This window comes from Trichosurus vulpecula, chromosome 5 (genome assembly GCF_011100635.1).
Source record: "Trichosurus vulpecula isolate mTriVul1 chromosome 5, mTriVul1.pri, whole genome shotgun sequence".
Lineage (NCBI taxonomy): Eukaryota > Metazoa > Chordata > Mammalia > Diprotodontia > Phalangeridae > Trichosurus > Trichosurus vulpecula.
This window is the reverse complement of record NC_050577.1, coordinates 95,103,297-95,127,910: the sequence shown is the minus strand read 5'-3', so window position 1 is coordinate 95,127,910 and position 24,614 is coordinate 95,103,297. Positions and strand designations below refer to the sequence as shown.

The 24,614-nt window shown below is 41.1% G+C and overlaps 1 protein-coding gene across 2 annotated transcripts; it reads right to left on the bottom strand.

Moving 5' to 3' along the window:
• Window positions 1–645: 645 nt before the first annotated feature.
• On the bottom strand, window positions 646–20,086 carry LOC118850387. 2 transcript variants are annotated; one of them, XM_036759744.1, is made up of 10 exons: window positions 19,872–20,086; window positions 19,188–19,280; window positions 14,994–15,056; window positions 8,569–8,691; window positions 6,778–6,846; window positions 5,513–5,653; window positions 3,528–3,608; window positions 1,869–1,931; window positions 1,611–1,718; window positions 646–761 (listed from the first exon to the last, which is right to left on the bottom strand). In XM_036759744.1, exons 1-10 carry the CDS (start codon window positions 19,983–19,985, stop codon window positions 756–758), a joined length of 861 nt encoding a protein of 286 aa, XP_036615639.1. In that variant the 5' UTR covers window positions 19,986–20,086; the 3' UTR covers window positions 646–755. The 2 variants fall into 2 exon arrangements, with proteins under 2 accessions (XP_036615639.1, XP_036615641.1); XM_036759746.1 differs by lacking the exon at window positions 14,994–15,056 and having other exon boundaries at window positions 19,872–20,064.
• Between the last annotated feature and the right edge of the window lie 4,528 nt (window positions 20,087–24,614).

The window sequence follows — 24,614 nt, the reverse complement described above, 5'->3', positions numbered from 1 at the left end:
AATAGGGAGAAAGAAATCAAAGAACCCTTCTTTCTCCTAATCCAGTTATGGCATCTTAGCTCCATTGTTGAAGGTGACTAGTTGGAGTAGGTGGGGGTACTCAAAGAAGACTAACACCTCTGGTGTGAGGGCTTGCTGAGCTGTTTTCAGGGCTGTTCATCCATATTTGGTGTTCACCTTTCACCCAACTCTCACCTGGGGCTCCAAGAAGCTATAGCATGCACGGTGGCCACACTCTGGTAAACTGTCTCAGAAGACAGGCTAAACCCGATTGAAGGTAGTTATGAGCCTCAAACTCATCAGTGATTTAGGGCGTGTCTACCCCAAACATGTGAAAACTCCTCTGGCAGGATGAGCAGATGAAAACACTTTGTTCCAATAGCCATGAAGGTGGCTGAAGCAGGCACTGTGGAGCAGTTAGAACTTGATCAGACACCAAAGACACCAGGGTCATTCACTGCATCCTGGGCCATCACTAATTGTCCTGATTTTTTTCTTGCCACTGGACTTAGATGACTTAAGAAGAGAGAGTGAGGCTGACAACTTTCTGCAACATTGCCTCACTCAAATCCATTTCACATACTAGTTAAGACATCACCTTGTGATGTCATTGTTCCTCTTTGAAAAAGGACAAACAACAACAGATGGTGGCTGGTTCCTGCTGTGTTCCTCCTGGAACACAGGACCTTTTATTTCTCACAAATAAGCTTAAGTCAAATATTTCTTGTGGTGCTCTGTTCCTGCTGGGCATTGTGTTAGGTCTGGAAGTAAAAGATAAGACTGAGTTCAGTAGGATAGGCAATAACTCCCCTTTGCCTGGCTGTCAGGTCCAATTCTTCAACCTGGCATCAAGAATCCACTTTACCTATCTATCTTTGGTTCTGACCTGGGATTTCATCTGTAGTTTGGAAATTTTCAGTGGAGGGAGAGATTCAGATTAGCAATTATCTGTAACTTAAGAGTCTTAGATAATTGTCTTGGGACATCAAGAGGTCAAATGACTCGTCCATACTCACATAGCTAAGACTTGAACCCAGTCCCCTTGAGTCTAAGACCTATCCTTGTCCACCAAACCTCACTGTCTAAATTCTCTTTATCAAATATGCAAACATTATTATAACCAGGCAATTTTTCTCACTGCTTCTATTCCACACTCCTCCCACTTTTTGGAATCCCACGCCAAATGTCATGGCTATTCTAGGCTGTAACAGAGTTGTGACTCTTTTGGCACTTGGTTAAATAGTATGTAATGTTCTGTTTCATAGTTGTAGTGCCTTAGCTCCCCATCTAGACTGTAAGCTTCTTGAAGGCAGGGACTACATTTTCACCTTTTCTTGTATCACCCACAGGGCCTAAAATATGGCTGGGAACACAGCAGGATTTAGTAGTTTTTGACTTGCCTTATTACCTTCAAGGTAGAGGCCCATACCAGAGCATTGTTTGACTTGTGGGGGAGACAGGGAAGGTTTCTGTAAGGGATTTACTAAGTCTGAGATCAAACTGCCCTCTAGCTTCATGGGAAGCGTCAGAAAGTTGAGCAAATCTCATTTCTCTGGAACCAGAGTTCCCTAGAACCTGACCACCATGATCAGTGCTAGTAGATTTCTTACCCATGCTGGAGGCACTTCTCTGACTTCTCCCTCTCTTCTCTCAAGGGCCTCCATGGTTTCATCATCTTTACAGCAGCCAGAGCACCACCCTTCTCTGAGGTTCTCAGCCTAGGGAAAGAGGAAAGGACAAGGGAAGGCAGATTAGAATGCCTTGCTTTCAGGCCCACCACCCACTCAATCACTGCAAGTAGGCCGGCTGGTTGTCAAAGCTCCTTCAGAAAACCCACTACCTTAGCCCTTAGGGAAGCATGCCCATACCTGTTGTGTGACTTTCTTAGCTTGATAGCCAATAAAAGTGCCATTATGAAACATCATCATCACCTGAAGAGACATGGGCAATAAGTTGAGAAGAAGATGAGAAGCAGCAAAGAACCAAGCAGAAAGAAACCCCCACTTTGGTCCTCCACCTGAGCAGTGGTGCGGTGAATAGAGTGCTGGGCCTGGAGTTAGGAAGACTCATCTTCCTGAGTTCAAATCTGGCCTCAGACATACTTACTAGCTGTGTGACTCTAGGCAAGTCACTTAACCCTGTATGCCTCAGTTCCTTCATCTGTAAAATGAGCTGGAGAAGGAAATGTCAAACCTCCAGTATCTTTGCCAAGAAAAATCCAAAAGGGGTCATAAAGTTAGACATAACTGAACAACAACACATATGCTCTGGAAGAAGGGAATAAGGAGAGGTTCATGGAATGTAGATTTGGAGTTAGAGGATCTTGGTTTGAATCCTGACTCTTCTCCTCTCTGGGTCTCAGTTTCTTCATTTGTAAAATGAAGAGGTTGAATTATATGACCTCGAAAGTCCATCCCAAATGTGTATTTGTGATTCTGAGGAAGATATACTTTTGGGTGGGAGCTGATGTTTGCAGAGAGGTCCTTATATCGTAATGTGTCAGTGTCTGCCTCCTCTGCTTATGCATAAGGGCATATTTACGCCTCCCCTCCAGTTCCCATCAGGACTCAGACAAACAAATGTACAAACCAAACAAGCAACCAAAAGGGATTTGCAGATCTCAAAATCAAATGGTCCATATTGCCCCAGGCTTGAGCTCTGAAGAGTTGCAGGGATATGACCCCAAGTCTTTCCTGCCCCCAGATTTGTCTCCCTCTTCCTTGCCTAAATCCTTCCCCCTCAAGGCTGACTCCTCTTTTTCCAGTCTCAATCTCCCTCCTAAGATCTGTTTCCCATCCTCTTTGACCCAGATGTTCTATTAGTTCTGCTGCATATCCTATCCCAAAGGTCTCATTACTCTTCCCGTTGACTTGGGAAACAGTAATGAGTCCTTTAGTTTAAAGGTTGCCTAACTCTAGATTCACCACCCTTCCCCCTACTTCACCCCCACCCTGCTTGTGGATCCCTTACCCTCCAATTTCCTCTTCAGGAGAGCTAGGTGGTATAGCTGATAAAGTGCTGGGAAGACCTGAGTTAAAATCTGGCCTCAGATGCTTACTACCTATGTGACCCTGGGCAAGTCTCTTAACTTCTCTTTGCCTCAATTTCCTCATCTGTGAAGTTGGGGTAATAAATAAAACCTGACAGTTCTTGTGATCCATTATATTCATGTAACATAATTTGTTTAGCCATTCCCCACCAGGAAGACCACCCCTTAGTTTCCAGTTTGGGGCTACCCCAAAAAGAGTTTCTATAAATATTTTTGTATCTATAGATCCTTTCCCTCCATCTTTGATTTTTTGGAGTTATAGGCCTAGCAGTGGTATAGCTAGTTAGAGAATTTGACAAATTTGGTAACTTTCTGGGCATAGTTCCATAGCAGGTACTTTGCTGCCCAGCTGTGGGTGGGCAATGCTGACGCTGCCAGAGGAAAAGTGAATTGGGGCCCTTCTTATTCCTTAGGGTTCTTCCCAAGAGTTCATCTTTCCCCTTTATTTTTCCTTTCCTTATCCCCAGTTTCTCCTTACCATATTGATGGAACTGTTTCTGACAGGGACAGCTGGACTCCCAAGGATTGTCCACTGGCCAGGTCTTTTCTTCCTGGGACTCTGTAATTCAAATCAGTCAATACTTACCTGAATACTTTATCTTGTTACCCCAAAGGGGATGTAAAAAAGTAGAAGGTCTTATCTTGATTTCCAGTTTAGTTGGGGAGGCAGTGCGTGCCTGCCCCCCAAGCAGAGGATGATTAAAGGCCAAATTGTGTGATTCTGACCAGGTGCTATAGGATTCCAGTGAAGGAGAGACCATTGTGAGCTGGGGTGTGGGTCCTGGTCAGAGCTGGGATTGAGTTTGACTTCGAAGAATAGATAAATGTTTGAGAGACAGAGAAGAGGACCAAGGGCATTCCAGGTGTAGAATCATCCCTGTGATACTTTGGGCTCTTGTACTTGTCAAGGCAAAAAGGCACAGGGGATTGTTAGGAGACCCATAGACAACTAGGTGGCATAGTGGATAGAATGCTGGGCTTGGAGTCTGCAAGACCTGGGTTTGAATCCTGTCTCAGACATTTGCTAGCTGTGTAATCTTGGGCAAGTTTCTTAAATTGTCTGGGTGTCAATTTCTTATCTGTAAAATGGGGATAATAATAGCACCTACCTTGAAGAGTTGCTTTGAGGTTTAAATGTTGGCAAACCTTGAAGCTCTATACAAATACTAATGATTATTGATATTATCATAAGAACCTGGGGAGGTTGCTGAGGTGGACTTTGATGCCTTGGGGGGAAGACACTGCTATTAAAGGAAAAGACAGCAGGGATGAGAGAGGCCCAAGGAGGGAACCCAGACCAGTGGCAAAAGAAGGAAGAGTAGAGTGTGTCCTTGCTGGTGTCAGGCTATTCAAGGCTATTCATAGCTGGCCCCAGGTCTCTGCTCATCCTTTGATCTCCAAAGAGGTTAGGTATGTTGGTGCATCCTCTGGTTGCTTTCATCCAGCTGCATATCCTGGGACCTAAACTCCAGGTACGTCTCCTCCCCACACCCACCATAAAGTCCTCTACCCTCTCATTTTCTCTTCAGACTCTTCAGAACAGCTAGGTGGCACAATGGAAAGAGCACTGGACCTGAAGTCAGGAAGATCTGTGTTCAGCTTCAACCTCAGGCACTTGCTATGACCCTGGGTAAGTCATTTAACCTCTATTTGTCTCAGTTTCCTCACCTGTAAAATGGGGATAATAATAGCAGCTACCTCTCAGGATTGTTGTGAGGATCAAATGAGATAATAATTGTAAAATGCTTAGCACAGTGCCTGGCACATAGTAGGCAGCATATGAATGCTAGTTATGATAATTAATAATATTGATTTTTATTATTATTAAGAGGCTGGTGTTATGCTTCTGTGTCCTCTGGACATGTTTTAGCAAAACATATCTCCTTCTCTGCCCATTAATGTGGAGTGATAGTGGGTAGGGAAGGGACCTTAGGAATCTCCTGAATTATCTCTAAAACCAAACCTGGGAAAAAGACAGGACTAGACTTGGATCCCAGGTCCCATAATTACTATGTGTTTTTGGTAAGGTGCTTCACCCCTCCAGGGCTCTGTAAAATGAGGGATTGGACTATATGACCTCAGTCAAACAAATAACCAATTAGTTAGTCCATCAGCAAGTAGCTACCATGTGCAAGTTACTGACGCTTGTCTCTGGGGAAACAAAGGCAAAAAAAAATAAAACAATCCCTGGTCTCAGGGAGCTTACATTCTATCAGGGGATGTAACACGTATATAGTTGGTGCAGAAAGAAAGATACACAAAATTCATACAAAATAGATATAAGGAACTTAAATATAAGATAGAGAGGGAAAGCATTAGAAGTGGGGTGGGGAGGGTGGGAAATCAGGAAAGGCCCTTTCCAACTCTTCTGACTCTAGCATTCTGGTTCCCTTCCTCCCTTGCCTCACCTTCCCCACCCTCCCAATAATCCCCTGAAATATTTCTTTCTGAGGTTATTCTTACCTTCAGTGTCTCCACTGATTGCCTGCCTACGTTTCGCTTCTTTTTCTCTTTTTCCTTACAGCAGCCCTCGCAGAGGTCTCTGCTGATGCTGCCATTTAGATTCCAATGGATGAAATCCATTTCCGAGCTCTGGTTCAGAGCCTGCACATAGAAAGAAGGCTGAGAGCTAGGGAGGGTTTGGCTGAGGCATCTGTCTGGGCAGGGGCGCATCAATCCTGTAGTTCACCAGCTTTACCATCATGTCAAACGTGCTCCATGTTTCCTCTTCCCATTTGGTAGACCCATGCTATTTTCTAGATATTGTCTTAAAGGCCATCGAAGTAGGGAAATCCCTCAAGTACTGTCATTTACTTTGCTGTGCTGATAATAAAGAGGGAGAGGAAGGAAGTGGATCTGCCTTCCTGCATCTTTTCTTTCTCTTCTGCCCCTTTTTTTTCCCCCAATTTTTTCTTTCCTTCCTCCTCTTAGTAGGTCAGGGCTGAACTGGGAGTATCTTAACATATTGGATACACGTGGACTTTCTCTTCACTGGCTTCCTGGCTCCCTTTCAGAGTGTCCCTCTTCTACCTTCTCCTTCCTCTTTCAGTCCTCTGGACACTATTTATCCTCCTGCATAGAATCATGTATTCAGAGCTGAGAAGGACCTCAGAAGACATTAGGTCTAACCCCTTCATTTTACAGATGAGTACCGTTAGACACAAAGAGGCTAAGTGATTTGTCCAATCACATAGCTAGTGTTGGCAGTAGGATCTGAACCCAGGTGTTCTGACTTCAATTCTAGTGCACTTGACACTCTGTCATGAGGCCTCAAAGTGAACTAGCACTGTGATCATGACTATCTGAGACCAGGGTTCCCAACTAACTGTGCCCAGCAAATGAAAGGCATGTCCAGGGGTGGTTTATGCCGTGTGTAGCTGGTCAGGTGTGCATTTTAATGACAACGAGCACTGTGTAACTATGAGGAGGGACTGAAGAAACAATGGGAAACCTTCAGAGAGTCCATTGAATCTAACCCCTTCAATTTATAGGTGACAAACGAATGGGACAGAAGAGTTACGTGATTTCCTTAAGGTCACAAATGTAGTAAGTTTGTAGGTGAAAAGAGCCCTTCTGCTGTAGGCTCCTTGACTTCCTATGATTGTCCCAGGAACCCTGGAAGGAATCATTAGACCACTCTCCCCCTCAGGACATAGAGTTTAGGGTATTTCTGCCAAGGCTGGCTTGTGAGCCACAGCTTGAGCTGAGGTAGCTAAGGAGTCCCTTACCTTTGTCTGGTTAAGCAGCTGGAGGAGGATGGCCCTTGGAAGGTTCAGGGTCTCTTTGTAGGGATCAGGCTGTCCAAGGGAAAGCAAGAGGGAAAATGTTAGGAGACCATGGCACTGAGGCAGTAGCTCTCATAGACAGGGGGTGAAAGTATATTACTGCAATATCTCATTCTCCTACCCCATTCCCTTCAGCACATCTTGATCACAGCTTTATCGTTAACCCATTCTTCCTCAAATGGTGAATGTGCATCTAGACACTTACACTTATAGTATATCTGCTTTTAAGTATACCCACACACACATACACAAACACACATATATGTATATAGTCTACCCTGATAGATTGTAAGCTTCTTGAGGGCAAGTACTGCTTCCTTTTTTATTTTGCATCCCTAGCACCTAGCCCAGTAGTCATATAATATATGCTTGTTGATTGATTGATTTTTCATGTACTGTCATCTCTCTGTCTTCATATATGCACATATTATGTAAGTATATATGTATATGTATATATATATACACACACACATGTTATATATGTATATATGCAATGTGGTATAGTAGATAGAATCTCAAAATAGCTAGAGAAAGGCCTTTAGCATTTGGAGTGGGTCCTAAACGGATGATTGATGGGAAGACATGGACAAAAGTTACCTAAAATGAGAAAGCACAGATAGGTGGTGATCTGAACTGTAGGGACGGAGTGTCCAGAATTATGTGGACACAAATCCAATGGTATAAAAGCTTTCATGATCATAAAGAACTTTCGCATATTTCATTTAATCCTTCACAGTAATTTGGTGATGCAGGTCGTAGAATTATTACTATCTGTATTTTATTGATGAGAAAACTGAGGCTCAGAGAGATTAAACAACCTGTCTGAAGTCACACAAACCCTCAGATCTTCTGTTTACAAATCCAGCACTATTTCTATGACAGCCTTCTCCTGCAACTCCCTGGGAAGGGAATTCCTGGGTACTAGTAAAAAGAAAGAGATATGGGTGGATAGTGTTTTGGGGTAAGAGAAGGTTGAGACATCTCATGTCACAGATCCCACCCTATTCATTAGCTTATTGGAAATTTAGGAGGTCTCCATTGGGAAGCTGAAAGGGTATTCCTAGTACTTAGCACAGTGCCTGACACATAGTAGGTGCTTAATAAATGCTTACTGATTGATTGATTATTAATTATTCCCTAGAAAGATCTTATATTCCAACTTCTGGAATGTCCAAGAATCAGGGACATGATAATGTTTCAGACAAAGCCTGAGATGGTGTCAGACCTGAGATGGTGTTAGTGGAACAGACCTGTAGAATGATAGAATTTGAGAGTTTAAAAGGACCTCAGTGCCCTTCCAGCTCAGTTTGTCTCATCAAGAAATCAAAAAAGAAAACTCAGCTCTTTTAGAACCAGAGGGCAAAGTGAAAGAATCAACTTTCCCTTCAGAAAGAAACCCCAAAATCAAAACTCTCGGAAATATCATAGCCAGAATTCAGAGCTTTCAGGCCAAAGAAAAAAATATTGCAAGCAACCACATGTCACATAGTCCTTGGTTTAACACTCCTATAATTAATTTCTCATATAACATTTTGCTTTATAGTTATCTGTGTATGTGCATTAGCTTATTCCTAGACTGTATGCTACATAAGGGAACTGGCAATATCTTATCTAAGTTTTGAATCTCCCCTCACATTCAGCAGAGTAGATTGCATATTGTAAATGTTTAAATATCGTCTAAATGAATGAATGAACCAATGAATACTTTTGAATAACCTAGGACAATTTCCTTACCTCTCTTTGTCCTTTTGCTTCTTTTTCTTTCTCAGAGTTATTCAAATGGTACATCTTAGATTCATTGCAGCCACCTTTACAATTGACTGAAATTGTAAAGACTTGACTCTCATTTAATGTTCTCTGAGGAGATAAGTTCAGTATTAGAGAAGTTCAGTATTAGATTTGGGGAGATGAGTCAGCTTTCCTTATCGCTCTAAAGTTCTGACTTGAAGTGAATTTCTGTTTTTGATGTGGGGAGACTCCAAGGATCCAAGTTGGAGTCAAGGGGCAATGAAAGATGCTTCCCTTAGCTGATGTGGGGTCCCAAAATAAGTGCTGACAATTTGAGGTAAGGGAAAGGAAGGAAACTGGAGGAAAGAGTTGGTGAAGATGTGGGTCCTGTATTATAGTACTGTGCTATTAATGCGATGAGACAAACTGAGCTAGAAGGGCAGTTGTAGTAAAGGACAAGGGGACCCTGAAGATGGGGAGTAGGGCAACATGGATTTTGTGTCTTCTTCCTATGTGCCCTACCTCTAAGGGTGTTGTGAAGCTTGAATGAGATTAAAAAGCACTTTGCAAACTTTAAAGCACCAAATAGATTCCAGTTATTGCTGTTGGTATTATTATTGTTATTTGTTGTTGTTGTCCTTGGCCTGCTGTCACCGGGTCTCCAGACTGATGATGACTTCATTCTCTGAGCCATCTACTACACTCCTGAAAAATTTATTGAGTAATACAGGGGTGTACTGGTAAATGTTTAAAAAACTAGATTCTTTGAAAAAAATAAACACATTAAAAATTTTAAAAACATTTATATTTAAAGTTTTGAGTTCCATATTCTATCCCTTCTTCCCCTCCCCCCTCCCTTAGAGGGTTAGCAATCAGATGTACATTATATATGTGCAATTATGTATGTTTCCATATTAGCCATTTTGTACAAGAAGACCTGAATAAAAGAAAAAAAATGAAAGAAAGTGTAAAATAGCATGTTTCAGTCTGTATTCAATCAATATCAATTCTTTTTCTGGAGGCGGATTGTATGCTTCATCATTAGTCTTTGGGATTGTCTTAGATCATTGTATTGCCAAGAAGAGCTAAGTCACTTACAATTCTTCATTGTATAATATTGCTGTTGCTGTGTACAATATTCTCCTGGTTCTATTCATTTCACTATGCATCAGTTCATGTAAGTCTTTCCAGGTTTTTCTGAAATCATCCTGTTCGTCATTTCTTTCAGCACAATAATATTCCATTATAATCATATACCACAACTTGTTTAGCCATTCCTCAATTGATATATATCCCTTTGATTTCTAATTCTTAGCCACCAGAAAAATCGCTGCTATTAATATTTTTGTACAAATAGGTCTTTTTCCCTTTTTTAGGGGATGTCTTTGGGATATAGACCTAGCAGTGGTATTGTTGGATGAAAGAGTATTTACAGTTTTACAGCCCTTTGGGCATAGTTCCGAATTGCTCTCCAGAATGATTGTATCAGTTGTCAACTCCACCAACAGTGCATTAATGTCCCAGTTTTCCCACATCTCCTCCAACATCCAACATTTTCCTTTTTTGTCATATGAGTCACTCTGAATAGGTGTGTGATGAAATCTCAGAGTTTTAATTTGCATTTCTCTGATCAATAGTGATTTAGAGCATTTTTATATGACTATAGATAGTTTTGATTTCTTTGTCTGAAAACTGCCTTGAACACACACTTTTAAGTTCAGACTGCATCATTATCACTTTGTTAAGTCTGAAAAATCAACAAACAATAAACTGAGCTTTTATCTATAGTGATTACCAATTTCTAATATGTAAATGCTTTCACTGAAAATTCAACAATTAGCACAAATTGGTTAGAGTTGGTTTCAGCACATGTCTACCTACCTCTGACTTGCAACAATGGAAGCACAATACTGTCTTTTCAACTCACAGAGACAGAAAGCAATATGTTTTTTCTATCTCTATAAAATATTTTTTGGGAATTTAATTGGTATAGTACTCAATAGGTTAATTAATTTAGTTAGTATTGCCAACTTTATTATATTGGCTCAGCCTACTCATGAACAATTAATACTTTCCCAAGTATTTAGTTTTGTCTTTATTTATGCAAAGTGTTTTATAGTTATGCAAAGTGTTTTTATAGTTTTATAGTTCATACAGTCCCTATGTAAATCTTGGTAGCAATAATTTTGTTTTTTCTTTATGCTTATTACATCAATTTCTTTTTCCTTTCTTACTACAATGGCTAGCATTCTTAGTACTATACCAAAAAGTCATAGACTTTGATGAAATTTTCTATAATTTGTTCTTTGACCCACTAGTTCCTTAGAATTGTTATTTAGTTTCCAATTACTTCTTAATTTTTAAGGACCCCTTGTTAAATGTAACTTTTACTTCATTGTTATCAGCAGGTTATATGTTCAGTATTTTTGCTTTTCTACATATTTTGGTGAACTTTACATGCCCCAGTACATGGTCAATTTTTGTAAAGGTGCTACATAATACTGCAAGGTATGGCAATTCCATTCTATTACCATTCAGTAATCACCCAGAATTATTTCTATCTAATTTTTTAAAAGTTCTATTCAGGTCCTTAACTTCTTTCTTATTTGTCTTTTTGTTATATTTGCCTGGGTGAGAAAGGGTATATTAGTGTCCCCCACTGTCTATTTTACTATGTATTTCTTCCTCTATTCCAATGGACTTTTCCTTTAAGTATTTGCTATGTTATTACGTACATGTATTAAGTATTGATATTGATTCATTATGTATGGTGCATTTAAACATGATGCATTTTCCCTGCTTATTTTGTTTTATCTTATCTATAAGCACTTCTACTCCTGCCTTTTTTTGAGATCAGATCATCTAAAGAATAATAGATTTTGTTCCAGCCTTGCATTTTAACTCTATGTGAATCTTTGTGCTTCAAATATGTTTCTTGTAAACGAGATATTATTAGATTCTCCTTTCTGATCCATTTTGCTTTTTTTTTGTGGGTGAGTTCATCCCATTTTCATTCACATTCATTGTTGCTAATTGTGTATTCCCCTCCACCCTAGCCTTTTAAACTTTGGATTCTGTTTGTTCATACTTCCCTCTTTACAAATAAGAAGGTGATAGAAGAGAGAGAGTTTGCCTGACACTTGCAATCTTAAAAGTGAAACAATCTATTTCTTCTCTGTTGCATCTTTTTCCCTAACCTCACTTCTCCCTTGGAGAACCCAAGGAGGAAAGAATGGCAAGGAAAAATTGACAACTTAGAATACATGCTGGAAAAACCCGCTCAAGTATTGAGAATTTATTCCTTTCTTCTTTTCCTTTGAATCCTCCTGTTATATCCCTTATTTCAACATTCAAGTTTGTTTTGCTTATGATTATTCTCTTATCTATCTTGTCATCCTTCTAAAGTTCCTCTCTACCTCTCCTGGGTCCCTATATTTTATTTTCTTTTTTGAGTTTAAAGTATTTCTATATAAGGATGTATGTGAATAAAATTGTATTCAATTTTCCTCTAAATCAGAGGTGTCAAACACACGACCTATGCAGCCTGAAGCAGACTAAAATGCAATTATGAAATATTTAACAAAGACAAATAAAAATACAAAAAGACAGAGATAACATTACATTTTAAAATTAAGTCAATATGTGGTCCTAAGGGATCCTTATGTCTAGGATAATGATGTCCATTTCTATTGGAGTTTGATACCACCACTCTAAATGATTCAGATGAAAGTAAGGTTCATGGCATGTCCATTTTCCACACTCCTACTTCCATGGCTATAAACTCTTCTTATTATGTACTTCTATTATACAACAATGATTTCCCTCTTTCTTCTTCCTTTCTTCCATACTATAGTCTCCAATTCCTCCTGAGACAAATAAAATCAAACAAAACCACCCACAGACCCTCTTTCTTTGGTCTTTAAAGTTATTAGAATTGTCAGAAGATTTTTGCTTTTTCGGCTTTTATTATTAGGCTAATGACTCATACCCCACATATTTCCTTTTGATTAAACACAATACACATCTTTCTATATTTCTCTTATACATGTGCTTCCATTTCTAAGCTTTTCTATTCTGCATCTCTTCTTTCATTTCCTCCAGGCACTCCTATAGTCCCTGTTTTCAGGTCATTTTTTCCTTTGAGACTTTACCTGGGCTTGTTGTGGGGGTGATATCCCCTAGATAGTGGAGGATAGAAGGGCCCACCATTCCATGGTCCATGGGGTCACAAAGAGTTGGACGTGACTGAACAACAACAAAAACTGCCTATTTCCTGCTCATATTTTCATTGATGTTACCCTCAAATTTTCATTGATGTTATCCATGTAGAGCATTCTTATAAAATTTGTGTAAAGATTAAAAAGTAGGCATTATGGATTACTCTTTTTTGGGGGTTATTAATATCATCTGTGATTTTAAATATAATTTTAGTACCCTCCTTGAGATAATTCTTAAAGTGACCTCTCAATTTTTTTCAAAATTGTGGCACCTCCAGCATGGATTTCCTCAGTGAATGCTTGATCTAGTTCAGTTGCTACTTCTGACTTCATCTTCCTTGATGCCATTTCTACATTGTATAGTAAGTAGGGGATGGAGGTATTAAGAATCCAAAAGTTGTGGTTCCTTTGTTACTGATGATAAGAAATGGATCATTACCAAAAACAAAGGCAGATTTGTTCTATTTTTTTGTGTCTATTTTCTGCCCTCCTGCTAGTTTTATTCAGGAGTGGTCGTGGAATTTTTTGACTTATTTATATCTTATGTGATAGACAGTTATTGCAAATACATCTTGTTGCATTTTCCTTCATGATGAGAATAACTCTATGTCAACGTCTTTGCTTGTCTCTCCAAGGAGAACCTGTGAGCCATTATTCCATTTAGTGAACCTTTCTTTTGTCTCCTGGTTTTCTTTCCTGTGAAGATATCAATATTGATGTGGTCTAGTTCTTTCAACAGTATGTTAAATTGCTGGCCACTGGACAAAGAACTCATGTTTAAAATAACTGCATTTAGTTTAATGTTTATAGATGATCAATAAATTGTGTGATTCTTGGCACCTTCAACCAAATTTTCTTCTTTTTCATCCCCCTCACAATTTAAAAGGAAGAGAGCCACACAGAACTGAAGGCGATTTCATACATTTTTTTTGATACATGGGTTGCCATGCTTCACCCTCCTTCCCCCCATCCATCACCTGGTGGCCAGTCTATTAAAGAGGATTCTCTAGGTTTTTATCCAGATTGGCCCTACAACAGTAGACTTGAGTTATTAATAGGGCTGAAATAGAAGACTTTTTGACATGATAGAACTTGCCAGAGCTCCTGTGCTTTTCTGGAATAGACTTTGAGAATGTAGAGTCATCATCAGGCGTGGGAGTAAGGCTCTTCAGAAGGCATGGGGCATTAGCAGACAATTAACAGGTGAGAGAGTCAGCCAGGCTGTGCAGTCCAAGACAAATAAAACCTCATTTCAAGGATCAAAGTAACAACTAGACTAATACAAAGGTTAATGCTAGAAATTTGAAAGGTAACAGAACCTGGTGATTAGGCAGGAAAATGTGGTCTGAGTCTGGAAATAAGGGGTCAAGGCCAAGGGGGTGCTGGGCTCAACAGGGTCAGGATAACTTGGAAGGAGGAATGATGGTTTCAACTAATAGCTAACATTTATATAGTGCTTTAAGGTTAGCAAAGCATTTTACATATATTATTTCATTTGATATTTGTAACAACTCTATGAGGTAGGTGCTATTATCCTAGTTTCACAGGTGAGGAAATTAAGACTGAAAGAAGTTAAATAACTTCCTTAGGCCCTCAAAGGTAAGTAGCGTCTGAAGCAATATTAGAACTCAGGTCCTCCTGATTTCAAGTCCATTACCCTATCAATCCACTTTTTCACTTTGTTTCCCCTGAAGAATCAGCCTGAATCAGTGTCATTTTATGGCAGCAGTGTGCTCCCTCTGCATGGTATTTCCCTTCCCATCTCTGCTCAGCTGGAGATCTGTGTAGTCTTATATTAATGGATTAATTGGTTTACTCTCCTTGATGGGGGAAATTGTATGCCTGGGATGGGCTTATCTTCCTCCCATGGCAACATATGGGTATTGTTACAAACCATAGTCTCAGTTCTGCCATATTGTTGCTATCCCCCAAGCACAGAATAGGGACATTACCTAACTTTCTACATTCTTAGGGCTGAACTACCTTATGGTGCTGGGGCACACTCATTTTGGAATAGGTGCCTTGAGCTCTGAGAGATGGATGACTGAACTCTGGTCTCCCCAGTAGTGCTCAGCAATCTCCATTTTAACCAGGGTTTCTGGTATCCCCCACTTCTCCCCTCCCCCAATCCCATCATCTACAACTCTTTCCCAGTTCCTCAACCTCTATTAGGACCCTCAACTCTCCTTGATTTTCACCCATTTTCAAACTTACTATAGTCATTCCTGAGTAGCCACCAGTTATAAAGAAGTCTCTCTTGGTTTTCTTGGGCTTGTTCTGTAGGAATGGAGAATGGAGGTAGAGATTGGGCACGTGTTATATTGGATTATATAAGAGATTGTGGAGCCCCTGGGTATGAGTCACAAAGAAGCTTAACAATAACTTCTGTATATTTTTCCACTGGTCATCAGACTCAACATCAAAAATGAAGGAGTGAATCCTTGTCCCCCAGACACCTCTCATAATGCCTGGCATACAGCAATCAATCAAAGTTTGTTGAATTGAATTACTGTAAGCTCCTTGAGGGCAGGCACTTAGTATTTTTGTCTTTGTCCCATAACACTTTGTACATTGCCTGCCACATAGTGAACACTTAAAAGAGCACTGATGTTTTATTGATTGATTATACACATACTCTTCTGTCTTCTCTCTGTTTCTGTCTCTGTCTCCCTTCTTCCTCCCTCCCTTTGTCTCTGTCTCTTTCTCTCTGCTCTCTCTCTCACCTCTCCCTCCCTACACTTCTCCTCCTCCCTCTCCTTTTTGCTCTGTTTCTCTCTGTCTTTTCTATCTTCTCTTTCTCCTTCCCTCCCCCTCCCCTGTCTCTTTGTATATGCACACATGTGAGAGGCATTGTAGATAGTCACTGTGCTAAAGGGTTTACCAGCCCTGGTGACAAGGTCGTTGGTACCTTTGCCCTTGTCTTTTTGGTGTTTCCTGTACCCCTTATTTAACATGAAAGGAAATACATTATAGTGTTTATTGTGAATATGCACATAAGAAAGAAAAGCAACTCACCAATAAGCATTAAGCACTTATTATGTACCAGACACATAAGAATATATATGCATGTGTATATGTATATATTCAAACAATGCATACATGCACATAGAAAAACATACATGTGTACACAAAGACATGCATACATGCACATATGTACATTAATGTGCACATTTATATGCCTATTAGGACATACAAAATAAACACATAGTAGAAGGAAGGTAATTTTAGAAGATGTGGCATTGGAAGATGAAGGAACCAGGAAAGGAGGAACTACCTCCTGGAGGAGGCGACACTGGACCAGAGTCTTAAAGGAAACCAAAATTTGAAAGGAAGAGCATTGCAGGCATTGGGAACAGCCAGTGTAAAGGCATTGATCATGGAAGATGGAGTATCTTGTGCAAAGAAAAGCAAGTAGGTCAGTGTGGCTGGATTGTAGAATGCATGGAGGAAAGTGGAATGTCAGAAGACTGGAAAGGTAGGAAGGGACCATGTTGTAAAGAGTTTTAAATGTCAAAGTGTTTTGTATTTAATCTTGGAGGCAAGAAGGAGCCACTGAAATTCATTGAGTAGGGGGATGATGTTGCCAGACATATTGTCTTATTGGCAGCTGTGTGGAAGTTGGGTCAGAGTGGGGAGATATATGAAGGAGGGAAACCAATTTGAAGGTCATTTGTGTTCAGACAACAGGTGATGAGAGGTTGAACTAGGACAGCGGTGGGGAACTTGTGGACTTCTAGGTCCTTGGATGCAGCCTTTTGACTGAGTCCAAATTTTACAGAACAAATACTTCAAAAGGCCCTACTCAAGGACCTAGAAGGCCCCATGTGGCCTCAAGGCCTGCATGTTTCCCAGCCCTGAACTAGGATGATAATTGTATGAGGGAGGGAGAGTTATTCAAGAGCTGTTCTAGTGAAAGAAAACATAAGATTTGGCAACTGTTCACACATGTGGAGTGTTTGGGGAGAGGATTTGAGGATAATGATGAGACGCTAAATTTGAGTATTGCCCTTGGCAATAAAGAGGGCAGAGTTGGGGGAAGGGTGGAAGATAAATTCTGTTTTGTGCATTTTGAGTTTGAGATACCTAGCGGATTTCTAGTTCGAAGTGTCCAACAGGCAGTGGGTGAGGTGGGAACTACCTTAGGAGGGACAAGAGTTGGATAAATAGATTTAGGAATGATCAGCCTAGAGAGGGCAATCATGGGTACTGCTGAAGTGAGAGAGCATAGAAAGAAAAGAGAAAGACACCCTGGGGTAGAGCCTCAGAGAGAACACCCAGAGTTAGTGGGTATGGCATGTATGAAGATTCAGTGAAGGAGACTGAGGAGAGATTAGGCAAGTAAAAGGAAATGTGAGTGAGAGAGAGAGAGGTGGAGGGAGAGAGAGAGAGAGAGAGAGAGGTAGAGGGAGGGAGAGAGAGAGGTAGAGGGAGAAGGAGAGAGGTAGAGGGAGGGAGGAAGGAAGAGAGAGGGAGGGAGAGAGGTAGAGAGAGAAAGAGAGAGAGAGGGAGGGATGAAGGGAGGGAGGGAGGAGGAGAGAGAGTGAGTCACAGAAACCCAGAGGAGAGAGGAAAGAGTAAGTAGATGAAGAAGGTGGTCAGCAGTATCAAGAGCTTCAGAGAGGTCAAGAAGACCAAGCACCAAGAAGTGGTCATTAGATTAAGCAATCAGGAGATAATTGGTAAATCAGGAGAGAAGAGAAATCAGATTGTAGGCCTGATGAGTTGAGAGAAGAGTAAGCAGAAGCACTGATTATAGATTGATTTTTCAAGGAAGGAGGTTAGCTGAGCAGGGGAGAAGAGATGTGGGATAATATGGAGGGGGCATAGTAGGATCCAATGAGGGGTTTATAAGATTGGCAGAGATTTGGGCCTATTTAAAGCTGGTGCCAGTCTCAGGGGGCAGTGCCACTCTCTTATCCCTATTATTGGGCTCAGTGAAATAAAACTGCAAAATGCCCATCTGGAAGTCAGCTAACAACTTTCTTCTGCCTTCTTAGTGCCATCTTCAACCTCCTCAGCTATTCAAGCTTTTCTTCTACCTCCCTCTGAATCCTCCCAGCTTGAGAGTGTTTGCACACCGTGGTTTATCCAGTGATCTCTGAGGACTTGGGGAATGAGGGATTTGGGCCTCACCAGGTGCTGGCACAGAGAATGATGAAGTTTGGAATTTTATAGGGAGCCTGCACAATAGGAAGTTCAAAAAGGAATCCAGAGTGTCTTGTTGGAGTGTCTTGTATGTAATAGGTTGAATTGCAGAGAAATATAGCTCTGAGCCTGGGGTGGGACAGCCCCACTTTAGCCTGCAGCATTTCCTCTTTCCCTACACAGTTAGCTCCTCTTGGGCTTGGCTCAGCAGTTTAGTAACTTTGGAGGAATTCTACATTCCACCTGCTGCTCCTCCCTATTTGTCCTACCCTCATACTTGCATCAGTTCCTTCTTTCCATAGAGACGTTTTCTCTTGAGATCCAGCTCTGCTTAGGAAGGAAGAGAAGGGAATGAGCACTTATACAGTGCCTACAAAGTACCAGGCACTGTTAAGAACTTTATAAATATCTCATTGGATTATATTACAATAGACTGAATATTATATAAATATATAAAATATTGATATTAATATGTTATGTATTATACTTACTGATATATTACGTATTTGGGTACAATGTTGTCTCACTTAGTAGGATACATTTGATATCCTCTGAAACTTGAAAGTGGTTCTTCTTTCCTGCCTAGGTGTACCTATGTCTTCAATTCTGGGAGTAGTTGAATTTCAACACTTCAGAATAATACAGTCCAGAGAGAAGAATCCTTGGCACAGAATTGGGTCAGACATTTGCTCTAGGCCGGTTGGGAAGGGCTTAGCAGCCAGGCTGTTCCTGGGGAGTCAGCTTGTCAGTTTGGGTTTGTGTTGGGGAGGAAGGATTCAGAACTCCTGGATTACAGAAATCAAGTCTCTTGTAAGTCTTTGTCCCAAACAAGAATAGCCCTTCCTCACCTCTTCTCTCCATACCCAGACCCTAAGGTCCATCTCTCACCCCAGACTGGGCTATTATACTAAAGCTCCTACTGTTATACTAGGTTAATATTATCAATATTTCCAAGATCAGGGATTTCACTGGTATGAGTAATCACTCTCCCACTTCAAATAGAGAAAGCTCCATACCTTAATAAATGGTCTTCATGAGTTGCTGAAAAAAACAAATTGATCACCTGCTGACCAACCTCTGGTTTTGAGACTCCCTGAACTTAGTAAAGTTGGTCCTAAAGAAAATGAACACCATTTGGGCAAAGCTTTCCAGCTTGGGAAAACCTGTTAGAAGCATGCTCTTCCAGCCTTCCAGGACCCAGGTTACAGTGCAAGTACCAATGAAGTTCTGCACTATAGCCTGAATTGAAGATGTTGCACTTACCTTCTCAATATGCTCAAAAAATTCAGTTAAATTCCTCATTTCAGTTTCTGGTAAATGAAGTGAATTCACTCCATTATTTGGCTCAAGGGAAACCTGGTCAAAAAAAAAATAGGAAGTCGCAGTTTCCAACATCCTTGCATCCTATAATTGACTGATGGCCAATAGACATTAAGCACCTTCTCAGAGGGGACAGGGCTTTGGGTTTATTGAAGATAAGGGTGTGTGCATGAGGGATCCCAAGACCAGAGGCTTAAAGCTGGTCAATGGTTAACCAGGACACATTTTAAAGTTTAATCTGCATTAACAACATTCCCTCTGTCACCTTCTTAAGTTTAGACCTCAACAAAATTCTAAATCAAGCCCCAATCTGCTGTGCTTCCTGATTTCCAAGGTGTAAATGCTTATATTGAAAACTTAACAGTCTGCTCTCCTGAACATTTCCACTGCTTCCAGCACCACCCTGTTTTTGGACCTTCTAGGTCAGGGTTTAATGGATCTGCCTGATCCTCCCCTCTCCCAAACGGCATTGAGAAAGTGAGGATCCCTGTCCTCTCTTGTTGCCCTTTCTACCTTCCTTCCAGCCTGAGACTCCTCTTCTGCCCCACCAGCCCCTGCCAGCCCACACCCTCAGCAGACATTCTGTTCCTCCTGCTTCCTAGGCCCTCCGTCCCAACAGTCACCTACCTGTCCCTTTTTTTCCTTCTCTCCTTGTTCTCTCCCTGTGAAGACTTTTCCTATGGGGGTCCCGGCCACCCCCAGGGTGATCCCTGCCACCAAACTCAGCAGCCACAGCCTCATTTTAGCCTCTCTATAGGCTCAGGGCAGGGCCAGCTTAGACTAGAGATCTGGCTGCTCTGGGAGAGGGCAGTGACCTGGCCTTTGGGTATTTGGCTGCTCCTTGTGGGAGGTGTCATGGGTTTACTGATAAACCACCTTTCATATCTAATCTTACAAAAGACCCTTATGGGGATGGAATTTAAGGGGACCCAGGGCTCCTGGGACAACCACAGGCAGTCAGGGAAGGCAATGTTTGAACTGACTTTGTGTCCAAGGCTTAGGCTTTGCTAGAAGATTATTTGGAGGCATTCTCTCCTAGATTTGTGTCTTGAGTGTCTTTGCCACCACATAACAACTTGTTACAACGGGTTTCTTTTTTTGTTTGCCCACTTTCCTACTGACTTCCTGACTTTGGATTTGACGTTAGGGCTGGGCTCTGTGTGATTCTGGAGGAAAGGTCTGAACTGCCCTTTTTGCTGTTTTCTTGGGGTATTGAGTGTTGTATTATCCCAGTCTCAGGGACAGGCTGGAGACTTGCAGACTTTTAATGCTCTCAAGGGAGTCTGATCCAGAGCAAAGTTTGATTTCTGCCCCACTGATCTGAGCTCTTTAAGCTCCTGATCCAGGATTCAGTCTGAATAACAGTAGATGCTTCTGGATTCAGTTCCCAACAGTCAGCTGGAAAGTTTTGTTTGTTCAGAGTGATGGAATTATAGGTTCCTCTTTAGTCTGGGATTCCTCTCCTAGTTATTCCTCTGTCAGCTGGGCTAAATGCTGGAACTGAGGCCTCATTCTTTGCCTGGGGGCTGAGCCACATCACTGCTGCTGGTGGTCTCAGCATAACATCCAGGACCACTCTTCTTGGGAATATTATCGTTAATGCAAATCTTCTTCTAGTACACCCTGGATCTGTGACCTGGAACTAGGTAAGGGGTGATGAAACTATCATTGGGCAGGTCTCCGTGTTGCAGTGCCCTGGTATAGGTCTTGCGGTGCCCTTGTATGGGCCTGGGGCCTCCTCTTGCCTTAATATGCAGCCTCTCCTGGACATTAGAACTCTCCAAGTGGCATGCTCCTGGCCCGACCTGGCCCCAGTATCCACAGACCTTTCTGTCTGTCTCCCTATGCCATCTTGGACTAAACAAAGGACTCACTGTGACTTTTCCTGGATTTCCCTATCAGGATATGGTCTGGTGCATTTTCTAGGTCTATGGGAGCTTGGTACATTGCTTCCTGACACTCCACCATCTTGCTTCTGTCTCTAGACATGTTCTCTTGGGAAGAAACTACTGGTAATGACTGACTGGCAATGACTGACAGTGGCTTAAAGACTATAGAAGGGAGAGACAGCAGGATTCCTAGAGGTGTCAGAGTCACTCTCCTTGGTTTCTCCTTCTATATCTGTGCTCTGATCTCTGGAGAGGGAAAGAAAAGTAGGCTGCAGAGAATTCCCTGGAAAAGATAACAGTGGGGGGTAGGGCTAGGGCTGTCTCTGCCACAGTGCTGTGGAAAGAGTACTGGATTTGGAGTTGGAGGACCTGCGTTCAATCCACCCTCTGCCACTTATGATTTTTGTGATCTTGGGTGAGTCACTCTACCAGTTTCTTCATTTGTAAAATGAGGGGGTTGGATCATATGGCCTCCAAGTTCCCTTAGGATTTTGTGATTTTATGAGACACCAAAAGGACATGAAGATCCAGAGATAAGTCAGAGGGAATGACTCAGTTCTCTCCCTCAGTGAAACAACAAGAGGATTAAGGGTTCTAGTGGACAGAGAATTGATATCCCCATTGGAACTTCTGCCACTGTGCTGCCCTGGAGACTGAGTCCTTGATTTCCCAAGAGGCCTTCATCCCTATCTTTGCCCCTCTGTGGGTATCAGAGGATTTGTCTTTGCAAGAGAGGATATAGAAGGGGAAAGGATATGAAAATGCTAGGGATGGCTTTCCTCTGTGTCATCGCTAGAGGTATAGGGCATATGCCTTGTTCCTTATCCATGCAACACCTCCTACTAACTCTCTGCCAGGAACTTTAGTCCCCGTCTGGATGTTGAGGCACAGGTAGGTCACTGAACCCTTGGGAGCCTTGCTAGGGGTTAGGGAAGGAATAGAGCTGGGGTCAGAGCTGGGGCTTGAAATAGGTTGAGAGGTATCCTTTCACTGAGCAAGGCTGAATTAAGGCTTCTGAGCTTTGCTGTGCTACTTAGGAACCTGGGTAACCACTTAGTAATCACTGGAAAAGCCTGTGTAATAGAGGGTGAGGAAGAGAAGTGGCAGATGTTTGAATGAGGGGCTTTGGTCAAACATGGGAAAGTGGCAGCAGTGTGTCCATTTGGTTGAAGGCAGAGGGGTAGACCAGGGGGAGATGGGAGGGCTCTAGCCTCTGTCCATAGAAGTTGAGGGAGTTGAGAATCTGACACACTCATTAAAATATTTTGTTGTTTAGTAGTATCCTACTCTTCATGACCCAATTTAGGGTTTTCCTGGCAAAAATACTGGAATGGTTTGCCATTTCTTTCCCCAGTTCATTTTATAGATGAGGAAACTGAGGCAAATAGGGTTATGAGACTTTCCTAGGGTCACACAGTTAGTATGTGTCTGAAGCCAGATTTGAATCCACATCTTCCTTACTACAATCCCAGGGCTCTGGAGGAGAAAATGAGACTGGTGACCTTGCACAGCCCTCCCTCACTCAAATCCATGTCAACTGCAAGTCATGTCATCATTTCCCTGATGTCTGGTCCTCTTAGAGAACGAAGGACCAACACAACCTGTGAGTAGCCTCTACTTCTGCTTCTGCCTCTGCCTCCTCCGTGCTCCATTTCGATGGCTACAGGCTGCTTCCTTAACTTGAGGTTTACTGGCTAGATATCTTTCCAAAAATCCAAGCCTTAAATCCAATTCACTTTGGAGCTCATAGATTGGACAATAGGTCCCTGCCCTCCTAGCACAGAGTGAATGTAAATACCAAGTAGTAACTTTTTTTTTTTGAGATGTCTGCTAAATATGCTAATATTTGATTTGTAGCCACTTCATATCACTTTTGTACTTACTCAGGTAAAAATGGAGAGTCATTGGAGAAGACAACCAATTCTTCTTTCAGTTCTAATAGATGAATAATAACTCTGTTATTGGAAAGCCACCCAACATCTCTATGGTAGAAGTGGAGCATCCTGCCTGTTATCTCTCTGTAGAAAATGGTAAACAATTGAGAGTTAATGGGTCTTGATTTTATAAACTTTACTATTTTGATAGCATCACCCAGCACACTTGAAAGGTATTGTGGAATTCTTTTGGATACTCAAACTTGTGTGTGTGTGTGTGTGTGTGTGTGTGTGTGTGTGTGTGTACTGTAGTGTTTCCACCCTACTTTTGTGTTAAGTTTTTAAATATGTCAAACAATACTTCAGAACTTCCCAGTCACTGATTTTGCTCTATCTGTGCATACTCTATAACAAGAGAACCAACTGATTTGTTTTCCTTTAGAGTATGAATTATTTAGATTAAAAATGTCTACCCTAGCTGCATATCTTTCTACCTGATGACAAAATAGCATATTCTTTTTCACTTTACCATCATGCAAATACCTTACAAATGCAATTAAAGTGACCAGGTATAAACAACAGTGGTCTTCTCTAATTGCAAACTGTAAATGTCACTTTTTGGGAACCCTTTCTATGATAACTGATTCAGTATAATCACACACATTATGTATCCAAGAGACGTTGTATTGTTAGGAACTATTTAATGGCTTTGTCTCCAAATATACACTTAAATTTTTTTTGACACAGGGAAAAATTAATTTTTATGCAATGGCATGTGTTCCCTGCCCCTCTTTTGCAGCTTAATAAGTAACTATGATGCTTCAATTGAGTTTCTACTTTTTATTCACAGCAATAAATAAATCAATGTTGTAGGTTTTCAAATTTTGTTCTTGGGGCAGCTAGGTGGAATCAGGAGGACCTGAGTTCAAATCCGGCCTCAGACATTTGACACACTGACTAGCTGTGTGACCTTGGGCAAGTCACTTAACCCCAATTTCTCTGCTTTCCCCCCTCAAAGGAAAAAGAACTTTCAAATTTTGTTCTCCCCACTTAAACAAAAAACCACAACAGTCTTATCAGCATAACTTTCATGTTTTGATTATAAAGTTTGAGGTAAAGGAGAAACTACTAAACTACTATTTAGAAAAAATTTAAAAATTATATGTTGCAGTCATAGATATTCATTATTCCCCCCAAATGAAAAAAACAAATTTAATGTATTTTTACTTATATTTCTTCTTTTCCATACTCATTATAAAACAAATATATCAAACACCTTTGTGCTTTATTTTTGAATTGTGACCTTTTATTAGTTTCCTGATTGGTGGGCTGAATTTGAAAATTTTGAGATTCTTCATTAGTATGTTTTTAAACATTATTTTTTTCAGACATATCTAGTCTTTACCCAATGATCCATTCGGGCTGTTATAATTTAAAAAAACAAAATAATATAATTTCTACACGATTTTCATTTTTTATTTAGATTTTTTATTTTTAGTTTACAACACTTAGTTTTACTGTTCTTGAGCTTCACATTTTCTTCCCTTCCCTCCCTTCCCCTCCCCCCCAATATGGCATGCAGTCCAATATAGATTCTACATAAACCT

What these genes read in the sequence shown, in the direction of transcription:
- LOC118850387 (XM_036759744.1), bottom strand. Translation starts at nt 19,985, where the DNA reads ATGAGGCTGTGGCTGCTGAGTTTGGTGGCAGGGATCACCCTGGGGGTG. An exon ending in AATCAGTGGAGACACTGAAG is followed by an intron (nt 3,609 to 5,512) that starts GTAAGAATAACC and finishes TTTGAATTACAG; the next exon opens with AGTCCCAGGAAGAAAAGACC. An exon ending in CTAAGAAAGTCACACAACAG is followed by an intron (nt 1,719 to 1,868) that starts GTATGGGCATGC and finishes CTCTTTCCCTAG; the next exon opens with GCTGAGAACCTCAGAGAAGG.